Source organism: Haliotis rubra, unplaced genomic scaffold, assembly GCF_003918875.1.
Source record: "Haliotis rubra isolate DU_JTF1 unplaced genomic scaffold, ASM391887v1 Scf476, whole genome shotgun sequence".
NCBI classification, from domain to species: domain Eukaryota; kingdom Metazoa; phylum Mollusca; class Gastropoda; order Lepetellida; family Haliotidae; genus Haliotis; species Haliotis rubra.
Window position 1 is genome coordinate 614,973 of NW_025767164.1, and position 18,150 is coordinate 633,122.

General features: G+C 40.2%; 2 protein-coding genes across 4 annotated transcripts in view; both read left to right on the plus strand.

Moving 5' to 3' along the window:
* The window catches only part of LOC124290860, a 30,623-nt gene extending 28,950 nt beyond the window's left edge, over positions 1-1,673 (plus strand). For all 3 annotated transcript variants that reach the window (XM_046727704.1, XM_046727703.1, XM_046727705.1), the window contains exon 13: positions 1,542-1,673. In XM_046727704.1, the coding sequence (XP_046583660.1) occupies position 1,542 (1 nt within the window). In that variant the 3' untranslated portion in view covers positions 1,543-1,673. The remainder of the gene's footprint in view (positions 1-1,541) is intronic.
* A 1,445-nt stretch (positions 1,674-3,118) lies between these two features.
* Positions 3,119-10,344, plus strand: LOC124290844. The gene is made up of 4 exons (XM_046727691.1): positions 3,119-3,436; positions 7,680-7,734; positions 9,028-9,237; positions 10,107-10,344. Exons 2-4 carry the CDS (start codon positions 7,692-7,694, stop codon positions 10,175-10,177), a joined length of 324 nt encoding a protein of 107 aa, XP_046583647.1. The 5' UTR covers positions 3,119-3,436; positions 7,680-7,691; the 3' UTR covers positions 10,178-10,344.
* Positions 10,345-18,150: the final 7,806 nt, after the last annotated feature.

Below are 18,150 nucleotides of genomic sequence, written 5' to 3' on the forward strand. Positions count from 1 at the left end.
CGTACGGCCAAGGAAGGCAAAGTTTTTTTACGCGATTGAAATTTGAAAGAACCATATTGTTAAATTTGATTGTCTGCTTTACCATCACTCTTTCCTTTTGTTTGGTACAAAAATAATTGGTTCGATTGGACTGAGGTAAGAAATAAATCATTAGATGCATTATATTAGTATGTCTGAAATTTAAGTCAATTTATTGATTTTCAAAGATATGATATATATCAAAGGTACCCATTAGAAGCTGCGCATTATGCGACTTTTTCAGAAGTTATAGAATCTGTACATCCGATTATATTAAAAAACAATACCATGTATAAGTATTTGTGAGTGCAGACCAAGTGCCTCTAATACATATAGTATCCCAAACGTCAGTCATTTTCAGCTGAAAATTGAACACATGATCACACACACTTAGATGTAGGACTGAACGGTATACCGGTATACCTCAATACGCTTTTCAAGTGATACGTATCGCAATATATTTTTTCTGAGAACCGGTATATTGGGTAAAGAACATATATGAAGTTTTTGTGATTAAATTTATGGCTTAAATTAAAATCTACACAGACTTTCATTCACAACAAATATTTTCCTTCGTTACTCAATTACAAAACGGTACACTGTAAAACTATAAATTGTATAGAAAAAAGAATGCCTGGCTATGCAACGAAATTTTGAGATTGCTGTTATCAGAACCATAACCTGTATGTTTAGGGACTTATAATGTAGAAAATGGGATCGACATGCACAATTAGTGTAACTCACTGTCAAGCACTGTTTGAAAAGGTCCCAATATATTGCAATACCTGAATCGCGATACAGTTTATTAGCCAATACACTGCCCTACTGAGTGGTATTGTTTCTTTTGTTCCTCAGTATATGTTACATCCTAGACATACTTTACATATATTGATGCCAATGTAAAATTCGTTTCAACGCACAGATTTCATATCTGTCTTTGACTAATTTTCAGTCATGTGAGAGTAGGGTCTGGCTGGCGATTAGCGACTTGTGTCTTTCTGATCCAGGGGCGGTGGGGTAGCCTAGTGGTTAAAGCGTTGGCTCGTCACGCCGAAGACCCGGGTTCGATTCCCCACATGGGCACAATGTGTTAAGCCCATTTCTGGTGTCCCCCACCGTGATATTGCTGGAATATTGCTAAAAGCGGCGTAAAACTAAACTCAGTCAGTCAGTCAGTCAGTCTTTCTGATCCCAGTCAGCCATGTTAATTTCTTATTCGTTTCAGTGTCTAAGATTTTCTTTTAATTATAATAGACATTCGAATTTAATTTAAATAAGTAACTTTTTTTCTTTTTTTTTTTTTTTTTTTGCGAAAGAAAACTTTTATTCTAATATTAATGGCCTACTTTTGGAATTATATGCTGAAAATAAATCTTCATATTGGAAATTATTACGTTATATTGTTAAAAACTCGGGCTCTACTTCGCCCTACATTCCTCCTCTCAAGCAGAATATTGATGATGAATTAAATAAGTAACTTGTCTAAGCTATGTTTTGATAGTTCTATATATTCTTGGTTTCAGGATGAAAAGACGCCATGCACGATTTTTCAACACAAGGGACAGGGCTGAGCCAATCACTATTTCTTCGTAGTGTTATATATATATGTATTGATACCATCATTCCATATACATATTCTTTAATAAATGATTAAAGAAATTATAGTGTTTTTTATAATGTGTAAATTACAAATTTTAATACAATTACATGGCAGTTTTTACGAGAGAAATAAAGCAACGATTGTATACAAGGCTTAAAGGGGGCGGTGTGGTAGCCTAATGGTCGCTCGTCACGCCGAAGACCCGGGTTCGACTCCCCACATGGGTACAATGTGTGAAGCCCATTTCTGTTGTTTCCCCCCCCCCCCTCCTGTGAGAGGGTACGTAAGTCCCAAAACTTTCCAAATTAAATTTAAGCTTTCCAGGTTTTTAAACGTAGTATTTGTGTTTTTTTAGAATTTGACTAGATTGTTCCTACAATCGCGAGCGGCTGAGGGTGTCAATCCAACTAAGGTCCATGCAGGTAGCAAACGCACTGTAAGTCCCCATGGTCCCTAGTACGGTGATCTACCTTCAGTTGTTGGCGATCTATAGCCCGTGTTTTATATTGTATTGTCTTCTTCAATTAAAATGTTTTGATTTACATTCTAGTTTTATATTCATATCTGTGATAATCTGGTATTTTTACTGTCCATCGTCGACAGGTTTGACCCTTAAAAATGTTTTCATTTTTTATTGTATACATTGTTTTCGTCACGATATGGCTGAGATATTGCCGATGTGACGTTAAATATTAACTCACTCACTGTTGTTCCCACGCCGTAATATTACTGAAACTGCGTCAAACTTAACTCACTCGATCACTTAAAGTAGGCAGCAATGACTAGTCGTTTACCAGGAAGAAATGGAAAGTAGAAAGAAGAGTTTGGAGAGGTGTTACCATTTCGAGAAAATATTCTGTGTTACTTGCACTCCTCAGCAAAACAGCCTATGCAATACATAAAACCTTACCGACGATTCGTGGGAACTATTCATTGCGGCAATTAAAACGTCCGGAAATCCTAGACAGTTTTTTGTTCATCAGGGAGAACTCCTGGAGAGACAATAATGTCATTTTCATCTCCTTACGCCGTTTCCAATTGTGTAATGTCAGTCTAATGTGTTACGACAAACCCAAGAAGTGCTTTGCCCAAATTACGGGTGTTTAGACACAAATCGCGTCACTGTGGAATCTATTCAACGCCAGCGCAAACAACGTCCACGCATTTCGAAAACACGCCCAGTCTAGCGAGCTGGGCATTCTCTTAGAGATAATTACAGTTTTCCATTTGCTAGGCTAAATGATTCCGAATCTTTCCAATTTGGCATCAGTGATACGCTTTTAATCGCAAAAGCAGCGGGTAGAAACGACCACTTCCGTTTCGTCAAAGCTTGGCACTATCCAACGCCGTGGTGGATTTGAGAGGCCAGGCTCATTTGGTCATTTTCGAAATATATGAGCATATTCCGGTATCTGATAATCCGTCAGCTGGACAGACGCTTTGCATTATTAGCGGCATATTCCGGTATCTGACAATCCAATCAGCTGACAGACGCTTTTGCATTATTAGCCCTATGACGTGCAATTGTGTGATTTGTAATAGTTCTATATAACCGCCTTGTATTGAGAGGCGCGGACAACACTTTATCGTGATTGACCACCAATGTTCTGATTTCCTATACGTTTAAGAGACAGGCTGGACTTGTTCGAAAAGTAATATTCTGACCGGATAGGTGGACAATGTCCTTCCCGAGAGAGTAATTGGCGCAATGAATTCTTCTCGCTCTTGATCAAGGTCATATAATACCATAGTGCACTTCGCTTGGTCAGTCAGTGTGATTTCTAGCGGCTATCAATCAGCGACACAGAGGAACTTAAGGTAAGACTTCTTTTTGGTGTTCGTCTTTTTATTAATATTGTGAAATAATTCACTTATTTGGAAGGAGATTTCATTACAATTTATTTGTGTTGCAATTTTGAAATTTATCTTCTCTTTGAAATCTTTAAATATAGCACGGAATCCTAACAAATGTTAGCAGGTGCGTTGTTATACTTTATGTAATAAGCATTGTCGACTAGCAGAGTTACCTCCCTTAGGCGTTGCAGGGTTCGAATCCCTTATCTCAACTGTTGAAAGTTTGTAACACTACCGTGGGTAGTCGTGGGTGTCACCAGAGAGTTAGACGTCTGAGACCGGCATCGCTTGTGACATCAATCTGACTAAATAAATATAACTATAGTGCGTTTGGCTCAAAAGCGGACCGATGAATTGCAATCTAACTCGAAAACTAATAAACATATAATACTCAATGAAACGCTGATCATAATCAAAACATCAGACCAACTCTGTGATTTGTTTGAAAAATTTATGTCCTTAAATTAAAAAATTTGTTTAACAAACTATCATGAAAATTTTGACACAGTTCACTATTTGGGTCGAGGGAGGACTACAGAGAAAGGGACAGCCAGGTGTTAGAGAAGCACGTGCACAAGTACCGACAAAGTTATTGATTCATTAACCTGTGCTGTGCCGTCTCCATTCTTTCTCGCACACCTGGCTGTCCCTTTCTCTGCACTCCTCCCTCGTAACAAATAGTGAACTGTGTCAATATTTTAATGATAATTTGTTAAACAACTTTTTTATTTTTAGGACATAAATTCTGCAAAATACTCACAGAGTTGGTCTGACGTTTTGATTATGATCACTGTTTCATTGAGTATTTTCTGTTCATTAGTTTTCGAGTTAGATTGCACTTCATCGGTCCGCTTTTGAGCCAAACGGTCTATAAATAAAACTAAATTTAACTAAATGATATCATGGTGTTATATAAATGTTGACACAACAGGTGAGAAATGTTTGGTTGTCGTGTGTAATGACAATGTTCTGTCACCACTATACTGTGCTGAGACTATTGAAAGCTTGAGGTGTACGAGCAGAGTGGCCTTGGCCCTCCTTGTACAGATAATAGTCTATTCAGATAGTGTTCAAAGCAGAGGGAACCATACTCTCTTACACTCTGGTGCCATGACAATATTTCACGAAACATGATTGAATGTGTAGCACTTGACATATCGGTAGATGATGGTGGGATTAAACGATTCGAAAGTCTAAGGAAGGATGACAATATATGGATCAACAAACTCTTTATTACAGAGGGCGACGTTTCAGTGTAGGTTCTAACACCTATCAAGCAAGTGTCTTCCTTCCTTAGTGCTCTAACTTCTAAATGCCTCTCAAACAACTGATTCGTTATTCTGCTAGCGCCTTTAACACAGAAACGTGAAAGGTTCACTTAAGCAATACAAGGTACATAACTGAAACTATAAATGCAAGTATATTGAAAAGAGCGGTGGTTAGAGCGTCCGCCCGGAGTGCGGAAGGTCGCGGGTTCGATCCACGACTGCGTCATACCAAAAGACGTTAAAATATGGTACTTGTTGGTCCCTGCCTGGCGCTCGGCATTAATGGGTACAACAAGGACTGGTCGGCTTGAAGTCAGTATAAAGTGTCTGAGTGGGGTATTCATGCTTCACTGCGGCATGGTATCTCAGTGGGCTAGCACTATAAAACCAGCTTAAGTCTGGGCTAGTACAAGCAGCCGCACATACACATACACACGCATGCACGTCGTCATATGAGCGAAATATTCTCAAGCACGACGTTAAACCCAATTTCACCTCACCTCTGAGTACTGACATTAATTATCGTATCCAACTTACTCTCACAATACTTACACAATCGTACCATACTGATTTTCGCATTATTGACAATATCGTATCTAACTGGGAATTTTCTAGGAGGCTGTTTATCAATCAATCAGATTGCTACTAGATGTTCTAATTCGACACAGATCAACAACTCACAAGCCAAGGGACGTTTGAGTTCCCGCAAACACGGTAATGTGGCAAAGTCCTAATGAATATGCATTAGCAGCCAAATCCATTATGTTCCGGGGGTGATATTTTGGCAATATTCCAGCAATATCACGGCGGGGGACACCAGAAACGGGCTTCACACATTGTGTCCATGTGGGGAATCGAACCCGGGTGTTCGGCGTGACGAGCGAACGGCATGGACCTGAACTTAGCCATTGTGTATATGGTTTATAGTAAAGTTAACACGTGTACATATACGTAAAGGGAGCAGATTAGAATATAAAAAATATTTGTGAAGCATGGTGAAAAAATATATACTCTCCCAAACAAGAAATGCATCATGAAAATAGCAATTTCATGTAGCAATGAATTAAAACGTGATTCATTTTACAAAAGGTTTTGCTCTGTTTATGAGTCCTATGGTGTTTATGTTTTGAAACATCACAACAAAACGCACCATCCGTAAAATACCCGTATGTAACAGCATGATTTTCAATTTCGGCGTGTAGTGTCACAGAATACACAATTTACATGCAATGCACGTGAAAGTTGGGGATCAGATAGTCTCAATGATGGGTATAAAAGGTTGATCGCTGTCTGTCGATTATTCACTGTATTTGGAATATTGTTGACGAACGCAAAATGCCACGTCTAAGTGAAGCCAACCGTCATATCGCCATTGGTTTGCTTGAAGCTGACCAGTCTCAACGTGCAGTTACCCGACGCATGAATGTTCACCAAAGCATCATTTCACGGCTCCGGGAGAGATATCGCCCGCAGAATGCGTTAGCAGATGCCCCTCGTAGTGGGCGACCTCGAGCGACCACTGCGGCGCAGGATCGCTACATCCGGGTACATCACCTGCGTCATCGAACAGCTACGGCGACCAGTACCGCTCGACAAATACCCGGATTGAGGAGGCTTTCTGCACAGACCGTCAGGAACAGGTTGAGAGAGGCTGGTTTACGTGCCAGAAGACCTTATTTTGGCCCTGTGCTTCGACAACAACATCGTCGACATCGAGATCAATGGTGCACCAACGTTCAGGCCTGGAACCTACCGAATTGGCGTAGAATCTGGTTCAGTTATGAATCACGATTTCTATTGGAACGACGCGATGGAAGAATGCGGGTTTACAGACGACGACGTGAACGTTTCGCCGACGCTTGCGTTCCCCAGGTGGACAGATTTGGCCGGGGAAGTGTTATGATGTGGGGGAAGATCACCTGCCGTAGGAGAAGTGATTAGGTGATGATCCAGGGCAACCTGACAGCTCAACGGTACTGTGATGAAATCCTACGGCCACACCTCATTCCAATCATTGATCGCCAGAGGGAGTTGTTTGAACAGGACAATGCCAGGCCCCATACAGAACTCACACTAGAGACTTCCTCCAGAACCACAACATCAATGTGCTTCCCTGGCCCTCAAGATCACCGGACTTAAACCCGATCGAACTTCTGTGGGATGCCCTGGACAGACGGGTGCGACGCCGTAACCCTCAGCCCCAGACACTACAGCAACTCGCACAGGCACTACAGGCAGAGTGGGCTGCGATTGCGCAACACGAGATTCTGAGACTTATTCGTTCGATGCCGAGGCGATGCGGTGCAGTTCTGGATGCCCACGGTGGTCACGGTGGTATTGACTTCAGCGCCACCACACGTCTCCATGTGACACTCAAACTGACTTTCCTCGAGTTGGTGCCAAAGAAGGATAAGTCTGCATTCCCAGTGTGCAATTTCGCTATATTTCATTGACTCATAAAGCCTACAAGATGTTTCAAAATAAACATAAAAATACAGTTGAAACTCCTATATGCGTTTCTTTTTTTTGGGAGAGTATATATTGAAAAAAATAATTATTTGATGTCGCTTGTAGATATTGGCAGCCAGTAACTATCTATGTCTTATTTCATTTTAAAACATTAATTGATTAAGATCGTACCTGTGCTGCCTGTTTTTTGGACCGATTAGGCAAGTCAAAACATTGAGTACACAACAATCTCGTTTCCTGTTGACTGGGTTCCGTCCTATTGCGCAACTTAGTACAATAACAAGTCCAGTCTATTTTCACTTTCAAACGAGAAAATTTCGGATCGGCTGAAAAGGAGGTCATTGTCTGAATAGGTTAATGAGACTCATGTTTCGGTTTGGACAAAACTTAATTATTTATTTTTTACAAAAAGCACGGTGATGTTGTTTTGAAGATACTAGCAGCCACTAACTATCTACGTCTTATTTCAGTGTAAAGCAGTGATGAAGATCGCACCTGTGCTGCCTGTGTTCATCTGCCTGTGGGGTGAGTAGAAGCACAGGGATCTTCCCTGTACAGTAATTGAGGGTCGGTGATCCCTGACGTTGATCAGCACTCTTATGTAGCCGCAACATAAGTGTGGATTTAGCAACTTTTAGTTTCCAATAGCGCTGATAAGTGAGTATGATTGTAGACCACTCAGCAATATTCCAGCAATACTATAATTAGTCTGTTTGCAGTGAAAACGTACCGGTGAATTTCACTTTAAATAAAAATGTAAATGGAATAAAGTGAAATTAAGATTGCGAATCCCCATAATTCTACCTTACCAATTAAAAATTTAAATCTTAGATTTTTATTCAACTTAGGAAAAAAGTTGTTTAACAAACGATCATAGTTTCAAATCGCTTATATTGGTTTGTATTACAAGGGGGTAAGCGCACAAATGCACGTGCGGTACATGATGGGCGTTAACTTAGACCAACCCTCCTTGTTCTCGGTGTTTCATTTAATGTGCATACCCCCTTGTAATACAAACCAATAATACCGATTTGAAACTATGATCGTTTGTTAAACAACTTTTATCCTAAGTTGAATAAAATTCTGAAATTTAAATTTTCAAATGGCAAGGTAAAATTATGAGGATTCGCAATCTTAATTTCATCTTATTCGATTTACTTTTTTGTTTAAATTGACATTCATTGGTACGTTTTCAATGCAAACAGACTATAGTGTCAGTTACTGTCAAACACTGTCAAGTTCCTAATATAGTTGCAATCTTAATTTCACTTTATTTGATTTATTTTATTGTTTAAAGTGAAATTCATCAGTACGTTTTCACCGCAAACAGACTATACACGGCGGGTAACATCAGTAATGTACTTTGCAGAGTTTACTTATGGAGAATCGAGCCCATATATACGACGTGGTGACTTAAAGCCTTTACCACTAGGCTCAGAGGGGGTATTGTGGGTGGGGTGTGTATGCAGGGGTGCGCCCATTGAAACTCTCGTGTAAACGGGTAATACTGAAGTGTGCAGCCCCTTTGTCAAAGTAGTGCTTTCCTCTTCACCATCTAGCCCACCCCCCACCCACCCCTTAAGTAGGTACAGATTTCAAATTGTCATTGTCAGGTGAACACACCGACTCCAATTGTCTCGTATCACGGGTCACGACTGATATATTTCTTATATGAATGTAATGCAGAATCATATAGTTTCAAAACAATAACGCTATTACAATTCCTCACTGGCTAATATCTCTATTTCTATCCACGCTTGATCCGCCTTTTCCTTGTCACGACTGGGCGGTGATTTTGCTATTGTTTTCATGTTCCAGCTGGATCGATGGCTTTCATGGACTTTTCCGAGCGAATGATCCCGACATTTCTACTTCCGCTTTTCGACCAGAACGATGACGGGGTCCTCAGCAACGGCGAGATAGAGGAAGTGAAGAGTCATCTCCCTTCGTTCGGATTCAACAGTGGGGAATCACGGATACTCATGGCTACTGCGGATAGGAACAAAGATGGAGTATTGAATTCTTCCGGTAAATGTTTCTGCTTTTATCAGTTTTGCACTTTAATAAAATAATAAAAGCACTTCATTGGAATTTTTATATATACAGGAAGATACGAATGGCACGTGCATTGTCACGCTTTCCCAATTAGACATGCGGTATTAGAGGCAAAAATATATTCACTCGTGACAAAGGGGCGGTGGGTAAAGCATTCGCTCGTCACACCGAAGACCCGGGTTCGATTCCCAAAATGGGTACAATGTGTGAAGACAATTTCTTCTGTCCCCCGCCGTGATATTGCTGGAATATTGTTCAAAGCGGCGTAAAGCTAAAACTCACGCACTCATCCACGTACACCAAATGAAAAGTTTAAAAAATATCAAATAAGTGTACGATATAGATCATAATCGACGATGTGTTCTTGTTTTAAGACGAGTAAAGTCATAATCATGTCTTCCTTTTCGGGTGACCAGGCTGTGCAGAGTTGTGTCCCTTAGGCGTAATAGGAACCACATAGATTTTGGTTTATCAGATTCACACATGTAGGCAACTATTAGTGTTCACCAACGTGCTATGGGTATCCTCGCAGATTTTCATCACATTAAGTCTGAAGTTCCATCAGTTTGTTGTTTTAAGCCGCACTCAGCAATTGTCCAGCTATATGGCGACGGTTTGTAAATAATCGAGTCAGGACCAAACAATGTAGTGATCAACGTCATGAGCATTAATCTACAGAACTGGGATACGTTGACATGTGTCAACCAAGTCAGCGAGTCTAACCAACCGATCCCGACAATTACGACAAGCATAGATTCCTATAGATCAGTTCCAACCCGGATCTTCACGGGTACATATTTTATGAAGTATCATCCCTGAATAAACGAGTATTTTTATTTCAGAATTTAAAGACCTATACCAGCTGATAATGGCCGAGCAGGTCCGGCGACTGGAAGAGGCCATCAATAAGTGAGGCTCGATCCCGGAATCCCATGTGAACATCTCCCTCTCGATCAGACTGCTGGCGACTTGTGTTTGGCATGACTTTCAAACAGAATAGTCACTTGTCCGAGTGAAATGTGTATTTAGAGTAGCTCTTCCTGTCGATGTGTATTTTTGAATAAAATAGTATTTGTAGAATTCATTTTATTGTATTAATGGACGGTCTGTTTTTGAATTGAGCACAAAATCCCTTGAGTCAGTGGGATGGTCATGTGGACTTTACAATGACTCAATGAGGTGAGGTGAAATTGGGTTTAACGTCGTGCTTGAGAATATTTCGCTCATATGACGACGTGCATGCGTGTGTATGTGTGCCTGCTTGTACTAGCCCAGACGTAAGCTGGTTTTATAGTGCTAGCCCACTGAGATACCATGCCGCAGTGAAGCATGAATACCCCACTCAGACACATTATACTGACTCCAAGCCGACCAGTCCTTGATGTACCCATTAATGCCGAGCGCCAGGCAGGGGCCAACAAGTACCATAGTTTAACGTCTTTTGGTTTGACGCTGTCGGGGATCGAACCCGCGACCTTCCGCTCTCCGGGCGGACGCTCTTAACACTATACCACGGAGGCGGTCCAATGACTCAATGAAACCAGTTGGACCTACATGTTGGTATCCGAACCCAATACTGTACTGATCCTAGCCGGTAATGTTTCAGTTTACACTTTGTCATCTTGTTATCTTGTTATCCCGATAATAGCAGGGTAAATAATGGGTTCTACAGCTGAAACTGATGTTTGTTTGTCTGTTTGTTTCTATGGTTGTTTAACGCCGCACTCAGCAATTTTCCAGCTATGAGGCGGCGGTCTGTAAACAATCGAGTCCGGACCAGGCAATCCAGTGATCAACAGCATGATCATCGATCTACGCATTTGGGGTACGATGACACCTGTCAACCAAGTCAGCGAGCCTGATCACCGATCCCGTTAGTCGCCTCTTACGACAAGCATAGATTGCCAGTTCTAACCCGGATTTTCGCGGGTGGTTAAACTGAAGTACAAAAGAAAGTACACAGCTCGTGCTTTGGGGTTATTTTCCAAAGGACACCGTAAATATTTCGTAAAGTGTTTTTATTGTGACATTGTTCGTGTGTTGAGACAACGCCACAAATATTTAGGTTCTTCAAGGTAACCCACAGGATTACCAACCTTATTCTGACAGGATCCGCTGAAGTTGGGTTCTTATGGTGAGTCGGGGGGGTGGGGTAGCCAAGCGGTTAAAGCGTTCGCTCGTCACGCTAAAGATCTGGGTTCTATTTCCTACATAGGTACGATGTGTGAAGTCCATTTCTGGTGTCCCCCGCCGTGATATTGCTGGAATATTGCTAAAAGCGGCGTAAAATCATACTCACTCATGATCACTCTTATAGTGAGACGGGTTTCACGCCCTTAGACAGTAGCACGGCATGTCATAAGCTTAAGGGAACCAGACCGGTGTGTGTGTGCGTGCGTGCGTGTGTGTGTTTTGGTTCGACCCGAAAGGGAACGAGGAGAATACACGAATTTTATGATAGCCAGAACAGTGGTTCGGCAACGGCATACATTCTGAGTCAGTAAGTATGGATTTGCGTCTCTTTTAGCAGTATTCCATGGCCAGCAATAATGGCGCTGGACACTTGAAAAAGGCTTCACACATTGTACCCTCCCACGTGCACCTTTATGAATTACTTAAAAACTATCAAAGATGTGTTAGAAGGTATTAGTTTACAGGAAAGCTTAACAACACATCTTTATTACTAATCACGAAAAGTAATCTCTAATGCATTCATATTTAGGTGAAATGCATCTTTTTGAGAAGAGTTAAACTGTCCTATTCTTGACCATGCTGAAATAACACAATACAAGTGAACAAAAGAGGTTTGATATACAATTCTGCTTTTAGAAAAAGATAACTCATTTAAAGTCACCATTCTTTAACAATTAAAAACAAGAAACAACTGTCGAAGAGCGTGTAAGCTTGTAAAAGAATCATTCCTATGATTTCAGTCTTCCAAAACATTCCCTGCTGATTTGCATAAGTGAGAAAAAGTAAAACGTGTCTTTGATATTGTGAAAAAGTGTTCAGGAACATTAGAATTATTGCTAACATATTTGCTTGCAAAGTAACATTTTTACATTTCCTGTTTACAAATAGCAATATCAGTCGCCAAAACGTAGCAATATTCAAGCAGTATTTGGATCCATTTCACCTGCAGCATGATTCTATAGGGTATAAAGAGAGCCTAGAATGCATGATATGATACACAAGTACGAGAAATATGCCACGATTAACAGCTGAAGAGAGTGAAAGACCCATTGGGATGGTGCAGATGGGGTCGACATACAATGTTGTTGCCATTGCCCTAGGATGCCACTGTATCAAGGTTATAAGACTTATTCAGCTACAGACTGGGGTCACCGTAGACAGACCAAGACGTGGACGTCCACGCATCGCAACGCCAGCTGAATCTAGCTACCCCAGTCATTAAGGACTGACTGACTGAGTTTGGTTTTACGCCGCTTTTAACAATATTCCAGCAATATCACGGCGGGGGACACCAGAAATGGGCTTCACGCATTGTACACATGTGGGGATTCGAACCCGGGTCTTCGGCGTGACGAGCCAACGCTTTAACCACTGGGCTACCCCACCATTGCTACCTGTAGGGCCATGTTCGTAGCGGCTATTACGCTATTCAGCCTAAAACACTAGTTACATATTTGTCATTAATTGACTGACAAAACTGAACAGAATTGTAGTTTTAAAAGTGTATTGTACCGTTTCTTTTGGCGTATAGTGTATAGTTATCCCAAAACTGGCCCCTTTGAACCTGGCTGAACGTTCCACTGACAACCTTGTTTCGTGTTGTTGAAGCTCCGACTGAACCGACCACCTGCAGTCCAGATTCGTCCGGTTCATACTAACGGGACATGGGGAAACTTGGTGGTAATGAGTGAGTGAGTGAGTTTAGTTTTTAACAATATTCCAGCAATATAGAAAACAGAAATTGGAACACTAAAAATGGGCTTCACACATTGTACCCATGTGGGGATTCGAACCCGGGTCTTCGGCGTGACGAGCCAACGCTTTAACCACTGGGCTACCCCACCATTGCTACCTGTAGGGCCATGTTCGTAGCGGCTATTACGCTATTCAGCCTAAAACACTAGTTACATATTTGTCATTAATTGACTGACAAAACTGAACAGAATTGTAGTTTTAAAAGTGTATTGTACCGTTTCTTTTGGCGTATAGTGTATAGTTATCCCAAAACTGGCCCCTTTGAACCTGGCTGAACTTTCCACTGACAACCTTGTTTCGTGTTGTTGAAGCTCCGACTGAACCGACCACGTGCAGTCCAGATTCGTCCGGTTCATACTAACGGGACATGGGGAAACTTGGTGGTAATGAGTGAGTGAGTGAGTGAGTTTAGTTTTTAACAATATTCCAGCAATATAGAAAACAGAAATTGGAACACTAGAAATGGGCTTCACACATTGTACCCATGTGGGGAATCGAACCCGGGTCCTCGGCGTGACGAGCCAACCCTTTAACCACTAGGCTACCCCACCGCTTCGATATAATGGACCCTTGAAGATCCGGGGTAGAATAGGTCTTCAGCAACCTAGGCTTGCCACAAAAGGCGACTACGCTTGGCGTAAGAGGCGAGTAACGGGATCGGGTGGTCAGGCTCGCTGACTTGGTTGACACATGTCATCGGTTCCCAATTGCGCAGATCGATGCTCATGATCACTGGATTGTCTGGTCCAGACTCGATTATTTACAGACCGCTGCCATATAGCTGGAATATTGCTGAGTGGGGCGTAAAAGTCAACTCACTCACTCACTCACTCACTCACTCACGATATAATGATATGGCCTAACACCTTTCTTTGTATATGTATCATGTAATTGTTTATTTTCCCCCGATTATTGTATGCTGTTGATCACTGGATTGTCTGGTCCAGGCTGACAATGTCAACATCACGGGGACATTTTAAAATATACTCTTCAAGATAAGTAGGGGAACCTGAACTTTCAATTTGGATATAAGTGTTGACAAACTTTTCAAAGACAGACATTTTATGAACGCAGCGACATTTCTCTTTATCATCACCCCTAAACACAACGCATGGGATGCACGTGCACAACGCAGTAGCCCCTTACACGTGCATGGGGTGTCATTCTTGATTTTGACGGTTTTCAAGAAGGTCGATAAATCACTGCAGACCATTAATTTTGACAATCATCTTGCCTCACATAGTTGTCAGCATTTGTTTCTAGCCGTTTTGTTGTGTTTTTTGTTGTTGTTTTTTCGCCTTATTGCTTGAAAATGAAAATCGTAAACATGCACATTTCACGTCATACACCAATCATCTTTCACGAGCGATTACTGTACAAACAACTATTGTCATAAGGAAGTGCAAGTGGTGATGCACTCTCAAAACATTCATTATTATCATATCAATATTGATTGACTCCGATATATCTCCCAATTTTTTCAAGCGTAAATTAAAAATGAAGTCCCCTACTTTTTAAAATATTAGTTGTCACGACACTGCACAGTCGGATTGAGTATTGCTCGATACAAATTTGAGGGGCGGTGGGTTAAGCCTAGTGGTTGTCTCGACACCTGCACAGTCGTGATATTGCTGGTATTGCTAAAAGCTCGATACAAATTTGAACTTGATACGAAATATGGTAACGTGACCATCACCTTTGGGCAGCGACCGCGCTTGTAATCTGATAAGGACAATCTCGTGACCAGACATCTGGTTAAAAACTCAGAGTCATTGTGCCAATTTCGATTGTGAAACCGTTACTCAAAAGGTAAGGAATTAATTTCCACCCTTAACAATCATGTATACTCGTACAATGAACAATAAACAAATTCTTATTGTTTTTAACAGGGATGAAATTGTTTTGAAGCATTTTCTGGAACAATTCGGGATCTTCTAGAAAATATTCTCGTGATCAGACATATGGTTAAAAGCCTAGAGTCATTGTGCCTAATTTCATTTGTGAAATCGTTATTCATGAGGTAATAAAATTAATTCTACCATGACATTTAAGTATATGTTCGTTTTGATTGGCTTTACTGATCATGAAGTGAAAATGTTTCAATACATCACTAGCAATGAACGATCTCATAATAAAACGCGTTTTATTCATGCATCATGGTAGAATGGAGATCACATTTGGGAAGTGATTTTATTGAAATTGGTAAATGTTTACATTGTACATACCTCTAGAAATTTATAGAACCGAACGCTGCTAAATGTTTCCTATTGTGTTTACATTTTGGAAATGATTATAGTTGGTTGAACGCTGCTAAATGGTAACACATACATACCCCTAGCTTGCCCAATGAACGAATTCTAAATTTATTGTATTTGATTTATCTGGTATTTAATTGGTATACACATTCATACCTCCAGCTTGTGCAATGAACAATGACAATGACTTTATTTGACAAAACAAATACAATTTTCTCCTGTTCTCTATCCTTGTTTAATAATTTAGTGGTACGTCGTGGTCAGTAATCTTTATTAACATTTGAGATTCCCAGGGATCCTAAAACGATTCTATGATATATCTTTATCTGCGACGATCGCCTATTTGTGAGGGCTTTATTAAAATTGGGGAAAATATTGGCGAAAATTCTTGATTTCACCTTTTCTCTTTCATGGATGGATTTCAATTTTGCGCATAACAAACATCAGTTTAAAGCAGAATTTTGATACAGATATTGTGGTATTATAAAACGTGATTTGTAGCTTATATTTACATGTTTTGTAGGCTTTTATATGTTGATTATTTCCAGGAAACAGCCATGCTTCTTCTCATCTGCTTGGTGTTCGTCGGTCTGTGTGCGGGTCAAGGGTAGTTACAGATTTCATAAAGCGAACGTAAAATCTCTTAAACGTGACGCCGATGAACTGATATACATGTATCTGAAGGCGAATTTCAATACAATATGGGCATCAAATTTTTTTATGTGTTTCACGTAGCCACCAAATTCTGAACATGGTTCGGTCGGTCGGGGAAAAAAACATTAATAAAGACCAAATTATCTGAATAATGTTCTTGATTCTCATTTATTGTAATTCTTATTACAATTCAGATAATTCAGTCATATCAGTTGTCTAGAGTGAGTGAGTTAGAGTATAATGACGCATTGAACAGTATTTCAGTCATATCAGTTGTCTAGAGTGAGTGAGAGTATTATGACGCATTGAACAGTATTTCAGTCATATCAGTTGTCTAGAGTGAGTGAGTGAGAGTTTTATGATGCATTGAACAGTATTTCAGTCATATCAGTTGACTAGAGTGAGTGAGTGAGAGTTTTATGATGCATTGAACAGTATTTCAGTCATATCAGTTGTCTAGAGTGAGTGAGTGAGAGTATTATGACGCATTGAACAGTATTTCAGTCATATCAGTTATATAGAGTGAGTGAGTGAGAGTATTATGACGCATTGAACAGTATTTCAGTCAAATCAGTTATATAGAAAGATAAAAGTCTGAGACAGTTAGCACTTGGCTGACACTCACAAGCATGGATATGGAGGTGACGATCCAGGTAGCATCAGAAATAATCTGGGATACAAACCCACGGGTTATCTCTGGTCTCAGACGGTTAGGTCACCTGTGACATCCTCATATCAATGAATTACTTGTTTGAAGTTGGTAATAGAATAATAATACGTGTTTCACATTTGCAGAAACGACCAATACGCCAGGATCTTCGAGCAAGATGTCGACACTAACAATAATAAGATTGACGACCTCTCCGAATTCCAGGCCATTTTTGACAAGTATGACCTGAACAGTACGTATAAACAGTTGTTGAAGTAAATGAAGTGAGTTATTTCTGATGACTTTTCACGGCCGCAGATTGAAGCTATATGAAAAGAACACTACCCTTTCAATAGGGCTGTGTATTGGAAAATATATTGTATTGCAATATATTGCGATTTAGGCACCCATATTGCGATACGTATTGCAATATATTGGGAACTTGACAGTGTTTGACAGTAACTGACACTAATTGTACATGTCAATCCTATTTTCTACTTAATAAATCCCTAAACATACGTGTTATGGTTCTCAAAATTAAGTTGCAGAGTCATGGATTCTACTTTTCCTGTTTTATACAATTTATTGCATTACAGTATGCCGTTTTGTAATTGAATAACGAAGGAACACATTTGTTGTGAATGAAGGTGTGTCTATTTTAATTTAAACCATATTAAAGATAATCACAAAAACTTCATACATCTTTTTAACCCAATACACCGGTTCTCAGAAACAAATATTGCAATACGTATCGTTTGACAAGCGTATTGTGGATATACCGGTTTACAGTCCTACTTTTTGATGAATTCGTTATGGGCGATATGCCACAATAAGGTACTTGAGAGTTACCCCCCTTTATTGAAATATGTTTGTGAGGAAACTGGTTCCATTGTTTGTTTAGTGAACAGATATTGCCCTTTCTTATTTATATATGTGAGGACCGCTAAGGACTATTTTCATAATAGTATGGCTGATCTGTCCTACATATATGAAGTCAATTTAACCCATCCATGCTTTTGCGAAAAAGTTGAAGGTAGCGTATAAGAGAGAGCAACACAGGCAATATGACGAACTCCTTCAACTCAAAACAATGATGTTTGGTCCCTAAGCAACTATCGTATTATTCTTTAAACAGAAGGCAAAGTGGGATTTCAACCACGCAACTCGATGTTAGGCCGATCTATATGTATTGCTTGAGCGGCATTGTAGAAGTTGGTGTTATAGAGTTCACAAAACCTTTTGGATGATCATATGCTTTAAAACGGTATAAGAAGATATATCATAAAGAAGTTGATCATCCATAATGGTTTGTCATCTCAATGTCTTTATGTAGGTATGCACAACAGTACCTGAGAGTTACCCCCCTTTATTCAAATATTT